The sequence below is a fragment of the Poecile atricapillus genome, chromosome 11 (genome assembly GCF_030490865.1).
Source record: "Poecile atricapillus isolate bPoeAtr1 chromosome 11, bPoeAtr1.hap1, whole genome shotgun sequence".
Classification (NCBI taxonomy): Eukaryota; Metazoa; Chordata; class Aves; order Passeriformes; family Paridae; genus Poecile; species Poecile atricapillus.
In genome coordinates, this window is record NC_081259.1 from 13,374,775 (window position 1) to 13,386,501 (window position 11,727).

General features: G+C 41.5%; 1 protein-coding gene across 2 annotated transcripts in view; it reads right to left on the minus strand.

Moving 5' to 3' along the window:
- MNS1 (meiosis specific nuclear structural 1) overlaps positions 1-2,841 on the minus strand; it is a 19,549-nt gene extending 16,708 nt beyond the window's left edge. Inside the window, exons 1-5 of one of the 2 annotated variants that reach the window (XM_058847192.1) lie at positions 2,743-2,841; positions 2,182-2,271; positions 1,854-1,981; positions 1,276-1,378; positions 225-454 (exon numbers count right to left, since the gene is read on the minus strand). In XM_058847192.1, the coding sequence (XP_058703175.1) occupies positions 225-454; positions 1,276-1,378; positions 1,854-1,981; positions 2,182-2,271; positions 2,743-2,745 (554 nt within the window). In that variant the 5' untranslated portion in view covers positions 2,746-2,841. Of the gene's footprint in view, positions 1-224; positions 455-1,275; positions 1,379-1,853; positions 2,043-2,181; positions 2,272-2,742 lie in introns of those variants that run through there. The other variant, XM_058847191.1, reaches the window with a different exon arrangement.
- Between the last annotated feature and the right edge of the window lie 8,886 nt (positions 2,842-11,727).

The following is an 11,727-nucleotide window of genomic DNA, read 5'->3' on the forward strand; positions in this document are numbered from 1 at the left end:
TGCAAATAAGCTGGATTTCATATTTGGGGAACAAGGACGCCAGACTGACTGGGACATTCTGAAGTTTCAACAGGAAAATTCATGGAAGTCAGTCTCTTGTTAATAAAATGTGACCAAGGTCTTAGTCTACATGGAATAGGTGCATACAAATTAGCATTCTGTGCAGAATTATGTGAATTGCTTTGTTTAAAATTAATAAATAATAAAAATTCAAAATAACTAACATTTGGTCTTCCTCATAGATCTTTTTCACAATTTCATCAATCATGAGTTTCTCTCTTAGAAACTCTTCATAAGCCTCTTGCTTCTTTTTCTCCTGTTCCTCAACCTGCTTGTCCAGCTCTTGATGGTACATTTTCTTCTCCTGGTTTCGCCTCAGTTCTGCAGACATCTCTTCTCTCAGATACCTGTCGTACTCTTCTTTCATCTCTTGAGCTACTTCGTCCTCCCATTTCTAGGGGGGAAAAAGCAATGCAAGATTCCTTTTCACTCCCACTACTACAACTTGTAATGAAAAAAAATACACAGTAGGGAAAGGAATTATGCAGCATTACCAGAAATGAACGTCTTCCACCTCAATCTATAAATATAGAGCCTTAACATGCTTAATAGCTTAAACCAGTCAGTAGAACCCTTGAAGGGCATCCTCAAGATCTGACCAACTTGGGGAGCACTATAAATACCTAAAGAACAAAGTATTGAGCATTTGAGTACAGGTGGGACTCACTCACATCAGCACAATGACTGGAATGGGGCTGAGCTACAGAGAACGCCCTCAATGAGCACATTGCTGTACAGCAACTGCCTGCACTGAACTCTGTATAAAGCATTAACATCATCAGAATCACCTTCCTGATCATCAATATCTTTCTATACAAATTTGCAAGTCTTTCTGAAGTTACCCAGATCACTCTTTAATAACAGTAACATTGTTTTCAACAGCCAGACTCTGAGGTAAGGATTCACCACTACAAACACTTACTGTACAAAGAGTACCATAGTTTTGACTTGGATAAATATTACAAAACTAGTAAAATAACAACTATAACCAGTCATACAGCTAATTCAATCACTACTCCTTCAATTGCAATGGCAAAGTAAATCTTTTTCTTATAGCTAGTTATTACTGGTTAATTAATCCTTCATAACACAAAATACATTTTCAATAACACTGAATGCTCAAACAATATTTTAGATAAAAAGGTCAAAAGAAAAATCTTCCACACAATCCATACAAAGAGTTACAGGACTCAGGTGCTGGGATGCATTAATTACCATTTTCTCATCGTATATAGCTTTTTTTTCAGCAATCTGTGCAGCTCGTTCTTTATTCATATAAGCAGATTTCAGCTTTCTTTCTAACTCTCGAAGTTCAAGACTGGAGGGGGAAAAAAATTATCCTATTACAAGGGGGTAGATATCTAGGGGAAAAAATTAAGTTTCCATCACTATTTAAACAGTATTTTTCATTGGGGCAACTCTGATGAAAAATATTGCTCTAGTTAAAGGGCAGAAAAGAAAAAAAATCCATTTAAAAACAAGAGCTACCTGTATTTCTACATGTGCTAACAGTTCTGCATACTTCACTTCTAACTACGTAAGCACAAATACACATACACACACGTGTATGCTCACAGATATGCCCAAGTGTACATATACATATTCAAAATGAAAATTTTGTGGATCAACATTTTTTATTGACAAAATTTGCATAAAATTAACTTTCTATTATACTTTAATCTCAAAGCAACTTTTCCTTCCAAGAATGAGTAGTCTCCACTCCTGCTACAGCTTTCTCAAATCTTGATAACAGGAGCAGCCAATTTGATACAGCCGGGAAATTTCTGAATTACCTGTTTGCTCTGACTTGTTGCCTTATCTTTTCATCTTTCATTTTCTCGAGGTCCCGCCTCGCCAGCTCAGCCGCCAGCTTCTGCTCTCGCTCCAGCTGCAGCACTCTCTGCTTTCTGTTCTCTTCTGCCTGATCAGAACAATTTCCGTAGCAACTCTCACACATGCACATTTAGGAGATGGCAAGGAGACTGTGCAGTCAAGCAAGACTATACAAGTCAGTAAATGCTTGTGAATGGGGAAAGCTTTTGACAGGCAAAGGTAAAGCCAGGCGAACACTTCTCTTCAGCCTTCCCCCTCCCTGAGCGCGGTCGCCCCCGCAGCTCTTACCGCCCGCAGCGCCTCATCCAGCCGCCGCTCCCGCTCCAGCTCGGCCCGCAGCCGGGCCGCCCGTCTGCTCCACTCCCGCTCCTCGGACGCCTGCGGGCGACAAGGGAGAGGCGGTGGCGCAGGACAGCCGCAGGGACCCGCTCCCCGTGCCGACCCCGGCCCCGCTCCCCTCACGGTCCTGCTCCCCTCACGGTCCCGCTTCCCATGCCGGCCCCTATCCCGCTCCCCTCACGGTCCCTGTCCCCTCACGGTCCCTGTCTCTTCACGGTCCTGCTCCCCTCACGGTCCTGCTCCCCTCACGGCCCCGCTCCCCATGCCGGCCCCTATCCCGCTCCCCTCATGGTCCTGCTCCCCTCACGGTCCCTGTCTCCTCACGGTCCCGCTACCCATGCCGCCCCCTATCCCGCTCCCCTCACGGTCCCTGTCCCCTCACGGTCCCGCTCCCCATACCGCCCCCTATCCCGCTCCCCTCACGGCCCCGCTCCCCTCACGGTCCCGCTCCCCTCACGGCCCCGCTCCCCATGCCGGCCCCGATCGCGGCCCTCCCTCGCTCCCTCTCACCATCCCGCCGGTAGTTGCCGTGGCAACGCCCGGCGCCGCCGGCCTCCAGGGCGCGGTTTCACTTCCGGGGCATCTCCTCCGCTGATTGGCCAGGATGGTGAGCCGACCCCACACATGACCCAGGGGTGGGCGGGTCCCTGGCCGCGTGACGTCACCGCGAGGGGGACTTTGAAAGATGGTATTTAAAAGCATTTCTTGAATCGTGACTTGAAATTAATGCATTCGACTCACCTCCAAACACAAACCCCAGGTGGCAGCGTTTAATTAAGAATTTCTCTCCTTCACAGCTATGAGGATGAATCTCTAGCAGATATGGGAGATACAGGCACAGGGCGGAACACAATAGCCACAACATGAACATCACCAAAACAGAGGATTCTGGTAAGATTACTTGGTACAGAGTATGCTTTATTCAAGAAAACCAAGCCTTCAATATTCCAGAGACTTTACATGAGCACAACTGCCCCCTACAGTTTTTCTGGATTAACTCTGCTCCAGCAAGGAAATCAACGCTGTGGCATCCAACTGCCCGAACTCTGCCCACCCACTTTCCTCACCTTAATGTTCCTTTCCACATAGTTAAGTAAAATTAAAGACTTTAAACTTATTTAAAGCAGTATTTTAAACTCATTAATGCCACCTACTTTATAAAATTAGTTTAAATTAATAAAGCTTAAGAGAAGAACACCTCTGAGAATTAGGTAACAGTTTGTCTTGTTTCTACTGATGCAGTCCTAGATGTGTCTATCTTTTTGAGATGAGAACACTTACTATTTTAAATATTTTATAAATTTTCCCAAATTGGTTGTATTCTTTCTGAAGCTTTGGTTATTCTCTGTCTTTTAAATGAGAACAGTGTTCCCCCACAATGCCTGAGGAAGGGAAGAATAAACTGCAGGAGACCATGTGATTAAAAAGATACAAGCAGAGAGAGATGAGACAGAAGAAGATAAAAATGCTCCCTAATTCTTCTTTGCAAGTGGTGTTACCACTATACTTCTCTTTTCAACATTAGGCAAGGAAACAAGTAAATGTCAAACACTGCTCCCCCCATACCCCAATTATTCCAAGGCAGTGACCTAGAAAGGAATCTTTTAACTACCCTGGTACAGCAGTGACTTGGAGTGCTCAAGGTTTGGAGTTGGCAGGACTGGGGGGATAAAGCTGTAAAAGATACTTTTGCTGTCCCTTCTCCTCAGTAAACAGATACGCACCTCACTGGAAATAAATGGAATTTTCTTTCTTACCAAACAAAAGAACAAAATAAAGTCCCTGCCCTTCACTTCAGGAAATAAGAGCAAATAACCTTGAGATGTAAAATGTCATCTTTGCTCACATGACATCCTCCCTTTGAACAGCTCTAAAAGGAGAGCACAAACACACCTTGAGAGTCAGTCTCCAGGGCAGCAAGGCACTCCAACAGAAAAGTGGGAGTGAAAACGCTTGAACGAAATATATACCAGAGACCATTGGGTCAGTTCACAAAGTTATATTTAAAATTAAGAGGTGGCTTGAATTTGCATGTAAACTATTTGTTAGTAGTGTATCTTTCGCAGAAGGGACAGGACACAGGACTAATACCCTGAAGATTCCCAATGGAAAAATATTTTGAGGTTTCCAGTCCTTGGAGCCTCAGTGTTCTTTTATTTCCCATACTTTTCACATTTGCTGAAGTGTGCTTAAAACACAAAGAAGAAAAAAAAAAAGCTACCAAAGAATTCTTTTGTCCTCAATACCTTATTGCAGTTTATGCTCAGAAACTCTTACCTTTAATGTCCTGATTGCTTTCCCCAACATTAATTAAGCCACAGGGACAGCTCAGTAAACTGTACCTGCAGATTTCCAAAGGAAGGCAAGTAACCTTCCAGCACAGTCACTTCACGTAGAGGACAAGGAGAATAACCCAGAAATTCCACAGAAACACCCAATATGCCCTTGCCTTATTCTTCCATTAAGTGGAATACATTAAGAGACAGAAAACAATCATTCTTTCAACTTAGACACAACTGCTGGTTTCATCTCTTCTTGAGAGCACCCCCAGGAACTGCAGGCTGCTATCCTAAAGCTTGGGCATCTTAATTTTTTTATTCCCTCCCTCTACATCCAGCCAGAAGTTCCCCTTTTTCAGTTTGTAACCACTGCTGCTCTCTGGCCCTCGGGCACTGACTGCACCTCCCTGTTGGTTCTCCTCTCACCTGCACCTGGCCAAGCATTTCTGTGCCAGGCCCTCTCAGTACATCCTGTTCTCCTCCTCATCAAGGTCATCATCACTCGGCTGCTCCTCCTCCACTGAGAGGGAAGCACCTGTGTTTGCTGCTCCTCCTCCCAGCTGTGCGGTCACAGCAAGTCGCTGCTCCCTGGAGGGGCCTCCCTTGTACCTTCTTATATGGGAAGATATCAAGCACTGTGCTGAAAACAGACCTACCTTCTCCTCATGTCAAAAAGCAGAGCTCCTTGATGGCACTGATTAATTTCTCAGTCAAAGACCTAAGAATTTCACACTTGCAGAGCAGAGTTCAGTCCAGGCAGGGTTGCTCTGCTCTTCTACAGAAGAATAAAAATGCACTGTCTTAGCAACCAGCTATGCCAGACTTGTTAGAAATCCAGTGTGTTCATATTTAAGGGTTTTTTCCATTACATAGTTTATGAAGTTTATAGAATAACAGATAAGGAAATATCTACCTTCCTATAGTATGGAAAGGAATGAGTCTGCATAACTGCTGTCAAACTCTTGTTCCATACAGCATTTCTTCTTGCAGCAGCCTGGTTACTGCTATAGGTCAGTGACCTGATTCTCATTTATTTTTCCTAAGAGCATTAAACCCTCCTAGAGCCTGAAAAGCTTTAGGGAATCAGCAGCCAACTGTACAAATGTAGAGTTAAACTCAGCAGTCCTTTCTCAGGGTTAATGCAGCATATTAATAAATGAGTCAGTTCTTAAACTCAGTATCAGCACCCACTGATGAACTCCTGACAGCAGAAGTGAGGACTGCTGAGGAATGCTAATGGTAAAAACGATGAAATGAAACATTAAAGGGAAAAAGTAAGTTCCCTTTATTTAGCAGTTTCAGTTGAAGGTTATACAGGAGCACATAGCAGAAAAGGTCATTAAACAAAAACGGTGAAGCCATTTTGCAGGTTTACCTCTTTTCTAGGGCATTTTACCAGATGATCATAACATGAGACAGTGACAAATGCATTCCAGCTGAGATAAGATATGTGGGTCATGCTGACTTTGCAACATTATAAACCACTATTGGGGATAACACAGCTTCTCTGTGAGGTAATTTACCTTCTTTGGATGAAAAGATAAATGTGAATTAAGAGGGAAGAGACTGAAACATCTGAGCTGTGCTATTGATCTACTAAGGACCTAGATAAGTCACAGAGAAACTAATGCTTGCTTTGCTGGAGATTAGTGATGGATGGGATAGTGGATTTAGCAGCTAAGGGGCTATCACTGTCAAACAAAGTCTCAGCACTAATTTATTCTTTTTTTTTAATTATCCTGCAGTAGTAGGAAAAACATGTCCTGTAGCAGCAGTAGGCAGAAGCAATCTTTTACTCATGACATAATGGACTCTAAACTAAAATATTACAAGGGACAAAAATACGCAGTGCTTCAAATGTGTTCAACAAAAATATATCTGTTTCTGATGAGACAAATGTGGGTTTAATAAGTACTTGGTTGTAGGAGTCAGTTTTCTGAGGGGAGCACACATGGACTTTCTGCTGAGAAAACCAGGCTTTCTGCTTCACCTCTTGAGAGTTTTTTTTAAATACCCAGTCCAGGGACAGTAAATATAGTTCTCCTGCAAAGAATGTTGTAAAACACTGCTATAATGACACCTGTTTTTTGCAGGAAAAAGCTTTATCCACTTACCTATCATAACCAATGAAAGAGAGCACAGATCAGAAGTTCAAGCAGAAGGACTGAGTCCTTACTTAGAAAAGTGAACGGAAATGATTTTTAGTATAGAATCTAAAGGTTTATAAGTATGAAGGTTCTATTTGGAAAAGGTTTTTTAAAAAGTATCTATTTATTGAGATTTTGACATGGGACCTCTGATACAAGTATTTGTCAAAAACTGCCCTTCAAGATAACAAGCTTTATCTGTAGCTTTTAGTTTGTAAGGAAAGATTATATTTTTTTCTATTCTAGCCTATCCCTGTCCTTTCTGTGAGGGGCATAGAGGAGGCATTTGAATAACCTGCCTGCAAGCTCGTCTGCCAAAGTGCCCAACTGAATGGGGAGAGGGAAAACTAAAATAATTCATGGCCTCCACCCAGTGATGATCCCCCCAGCTGATTTTGGCTGTCATTAAGCACTGAACATAGCTTCCTTTTCGGTATTTTTTATGCAACGTCACCAGAACGTACACCTCTGGAAGGAAGATTTGTAATTTCCAAGGCTGAACGACATATTGAGAAAGAAGCTATTAAGTACTCAGATTTACAACTCTTCCCATACCAGCACCCACAAAAAAGTATACACCTAGCAAAAAGGGTGGGATGGCAAATGCTTCCTGGGGATTGCCCATTCCCTGGGAAGCACCAAGTCCAGGTGTTGACATGTGTTCTAACCAGAGTGAAGACTTGAAAGCACTAAAAAATGTACTTAGAAGAAAGCGGAATCCCTTTCATTCCTGCAAGATACCACCAAACACAATTAATTCCAAAGAGTTCAGCTTCTGTGAATAATTAAAAAGCTGAGGCACTCCAAAAGGGAGCTTAGCAAAGAGCAGAATACTAAGAAAAAAGATGTCATTTGCACACAACAACGTATTAAACAAATTAATCTGCAGCCATAACCTCAAGCCAACCAACAGAAAGGGTAACTGAAGGGCAATGACAGAAAACAAACATCAGATCCAGAAAGGGCTGAGAGCAAGGTGAAAGTCATTCTGCTCCCTGCATCCATCTCTTATGCTGGCATTTCCTCCTGCCCAGCAGCCTTGGCAGAGCGTTGTGATGAGCCCCAGGCTGCTGGAGGCTCTGCTTCCCTGCCCCACACGGGGATGTGGCTGGAGGAGTCCTGAGGCATGTTTAGTAAAATCACTGATGTTTTATTCAAGAGCTTTTAGAGAGGAAAAGAGTGCACAGTGATTACTGATATATTTTGCTGCTGCTAAAACAGCAATTTTGTGCTCCAACAAGAATTCCTCAGTGAAGTGGTGATTTGACTCTGCATTGCTGTGGGCCAGACAAAGCCCACAGAGCTCTGTCTGTGACATGCTCCCACTACAGTGTTACCCACAGGCTTTGCTGTGCATCAGTCCCTGTGTCTGCTTCAAACAGTGCTCCTCCAAGCCAAGCTCATTGGTAATACTGAGATGATCACAGAGTTGGTACAGAGGCACCAGCTGATTTTGGTTTCAGAGCTCCTGCAGGAAAGCAGGGCCTTTCTCCATGTTTCCACTGAAATGAGGGAGAAAGTTGGCTTGTTTCATTGAGAAAATTTCAGGTCATCCTATAGAACTGTTAAAAATAAGAAAGACAAGATTACAGAAGGATTTCCACCAGTGAACAACATTCGCTTCCCCCTTGGTATCTTAAGACAAGTTGCTTTCTTGAAAATAGTGTTACACACACAAACAGTAATGAGTACCTATAGAGTTTGGCTGTGTGCTTATGCCTTGCACAATAAGGAACCTAGTTTTGTCTCTAGTTATATCTCTAGAATTTAGAAATCAAACCTAATCTAATTTGCTACAGCTGGACACCACCTGCAGGATACTGTTTAAGTACTCTGAACATTACGTACTTCTCTTTTAAATATTGATAATGCCATTTTTCATTTATGTGACATGAAGTCCCACAGGGAATAATTATGCTAATAAACCTTAATGATTCTTGCAAATAAATGATCAAACAAAATTGCTACTGTTGATTTATATTAATGGATGCCTTTAGGAGAAGATTTGTCAGGATGTGCTGCTTCTTGAATCCCAATTCATCTTATTTAGCAGAAGAATGTACATAGTTTGTAAAACAGATTAAGTGTTTAAAATATAATGTGTTTGTGCAGTTTCTGCAGTTCATAACACTCAAGGACTATTATCTTGCCTTATGGCATATCTTCATTAAAGGCTTCTTTGTACACAACCTTTGTCAGTTCTTCTTTCCCCTCCTTTTGGCCCCCTATGGCTAAAAGAGACCTCCTTCAGAAGATCTCTAACTTAACCTTTCTGTCACTCACACAAGAATCTGTGATCTCTATGCTGTCCTAACGGATAAACACCACTGTTGAACAACTTTGCTTTTACTGTAATTAGTCCAGAAACATTCCTGGTGCTTTAATAAGGGCACACAACCTGGAACTGGGTGACCTACAGAATTTTACAAGATATGTTAAGATGAGCAGTTTCTACTTTTCCTCTACTGTCAGATATGCTGGAAATCCTCTTTCCCAACCACTCATACTTTTGAAATTTTAACAAAGTTCATTTGGAAAACATTTTACATGGGCTTGTCCTTTAAATAGTATGTATGTTTGAAAGCAATACCCATGGACTTTTTGCTTTAGCTAATAAATAACCATTCCTTGACTCCATATCCATTCAGATCTATACTAGAGAGATACAAGTTCTCGTGTAGTTCAAGAACCTCATTTTAGTATTTTCAGAGGAATCATTCCTACCCTTTCTGATCTCCATTACCTGTTTAGTATTTTCTTCCCATCCCACAGGTGATTGTACTACAAAGTACTCTTTAGGGCACTCCTAATTCTTCACCTTTTCCTCTTGTTGTGAAGCATTTTTCAGTTCATTTACATGTGAGTACAGTTACTCCTCTTGCTTTTTTGTCAGTGGGTTTGGAATGACATCTCTCATCAGGTTTCTCCAGGATCCAAGAGCTCTGTTGAGACCTGATTTCTGCAGACAGAAGAAGCAAAAAGTATGACTAACACAGTATCTCTGTTAAATGAGATTTTTCATTGCTCCTTCAACATAGAAACTTTTCTCTTAAACTGCCTCATCTCTTCTTTGCAGGTTGCTTTAATATTTGGTGGTCAGGTGAATCCCATTGCACATGATTTCTAGTTGCTTGTTCTTTATTTGAAATCCAGTCACTTCTTATTCTCACACCACCTGGCCAGACATGTCTGTTTTTATATACTGTAGATATTCTAATTTAAGTTACTTGATCCTTAACAGTTAGTTCATGCATTTTAGTTAAAATGTATTTAAAATCAGACGAAACATTCACTTACACCATTTTTATGTATGTAAACTGAGATTCCAAATGGATGTCACTATCAGTTTGCTAGGAACACATACACATTCCTTAGTGCTTACACAGTGGATTAATTCTGGTTTAATATTCATTCATTTTTATCCTGTGTCTTCTAAATACTTCATTTTTATTGACTTTCAAGTCACCACTGCAGCAGGACTCTTCACTGGCAGCTGCATAAAACAAAATCACTTTTAGCTAGACTGCAAGATTCACTTTCTAAATATTTCCCTCTTTTTAAAACTGACTTGAAAGGAATAATTCATTATCTGCTTGTTATGCAATGTATGCTGGTTTCCTGAAGGATTATACATTTAAATTTTATTTCTAGAGGGGGGGCTTTCTTCTTTTGAATTTCAATATTTTGCTATTTAGTATTTGAAAAACCTACTCTCTTTGCCTTCCAGGCAGTAAATATCCACCTTGCCTGGCTCCAAGGCTGGCTTAGCAAGTCATGGCAAAGCATCCTGTTACTCTGCACACAGCCTAGAATGGGAAAGGTCTGACCTAAGGTATAGAAAGGAGTCCCCCTGTGCAAATCCTTCTTTGGATACCTTGAGCCTCAGTCCTTGTAGCAGTTTATCCTCAACTCAAAGCAAAACAACCAACAATAATAATCAGTGTGCCTTCAAAGTGGGATGTGAAAATGAAGACAAAGTGAAATGTATCTTAAATAACAGGTAATACTAAATAGCCAGTAGCTTTGGATGTAGAAGATTCACCTTCCATGTCCTCAACTACATCAGATAGAGAACTTGTCCCTTTTTCCTCCAGAGAAGCCATGAAAAAAAAAAAGATTAATTTCATCCTAAGAAGTATGTAAACCCTCCCTAAATAGTGATTTTCTGGCCAGTTCTAGTCAATGATAAATGAATATTAAGGTTATATTTACAGGCTCTACTATGCTGCATTTTATTTTATCAAAGATTTTAAGAGTTTAAGCTGATCTGAGTAAAACCTGAAAAAAATTCAAGATATTTGTTGACGATTATTTTCTAAAAATTATTGCTAAAAATGTATAATTCAGCAATAAAATAGGCAGAGCTCACAAGCATATAAGCTTACTCGTGTCATACTGTGAGGCAAAGCTCTGTAATGAACTTAAAATGAAATATGGCGGTAACATAACATAGACAAGAATACCAGTACACAACCAATACCAAACTACACATTTTTGTGTCATCTCTACCTACAAACAAAAGATGTTTACCTTGAATTCTTTTTATGCTCTGCAGATTTCACTATCATCAAGTTTTGAACCCGTTCTAGTAGGTGGGAGGAATCCTGCTCCATTTGTAATTTTTGGAGGTAGAAGCCAGCACCCGGCCACGGGCCCCTGAACACGAACTGGGGCACTGCTTCATATGAAACAAAACTCCCCCACCCAGGTTCTCGATGTCAGTATGTCAGAGGCCTTTGGCACTCCAAAGACAGCCAGAGTTCTTGATGGGGGTAGCTTGGGTCCAGGAGGAATCCTGCTCCTTCTGTATTCTTTGGAGCCAGAAGCCCGCTCCCAGCCACAGGCCCCTTTTCCAGGGAAAATCAAACTTGCACCCCAGACTCCTGATGTCAGATTGTCAGAGGCGTTTGGCACTCCAAGGGCAGCCCGAGTTCTAGGTGTGGGCAGCTTGGGTCCAGGAGGAATCCTGTTCTAATCGTAGTTTTCAGAGGCAGAATTGCTAAAATATGTAATGAAATATGACATGAAATAACATGACATTCAAAACATACTCCCAAGCTTTTCTGTAG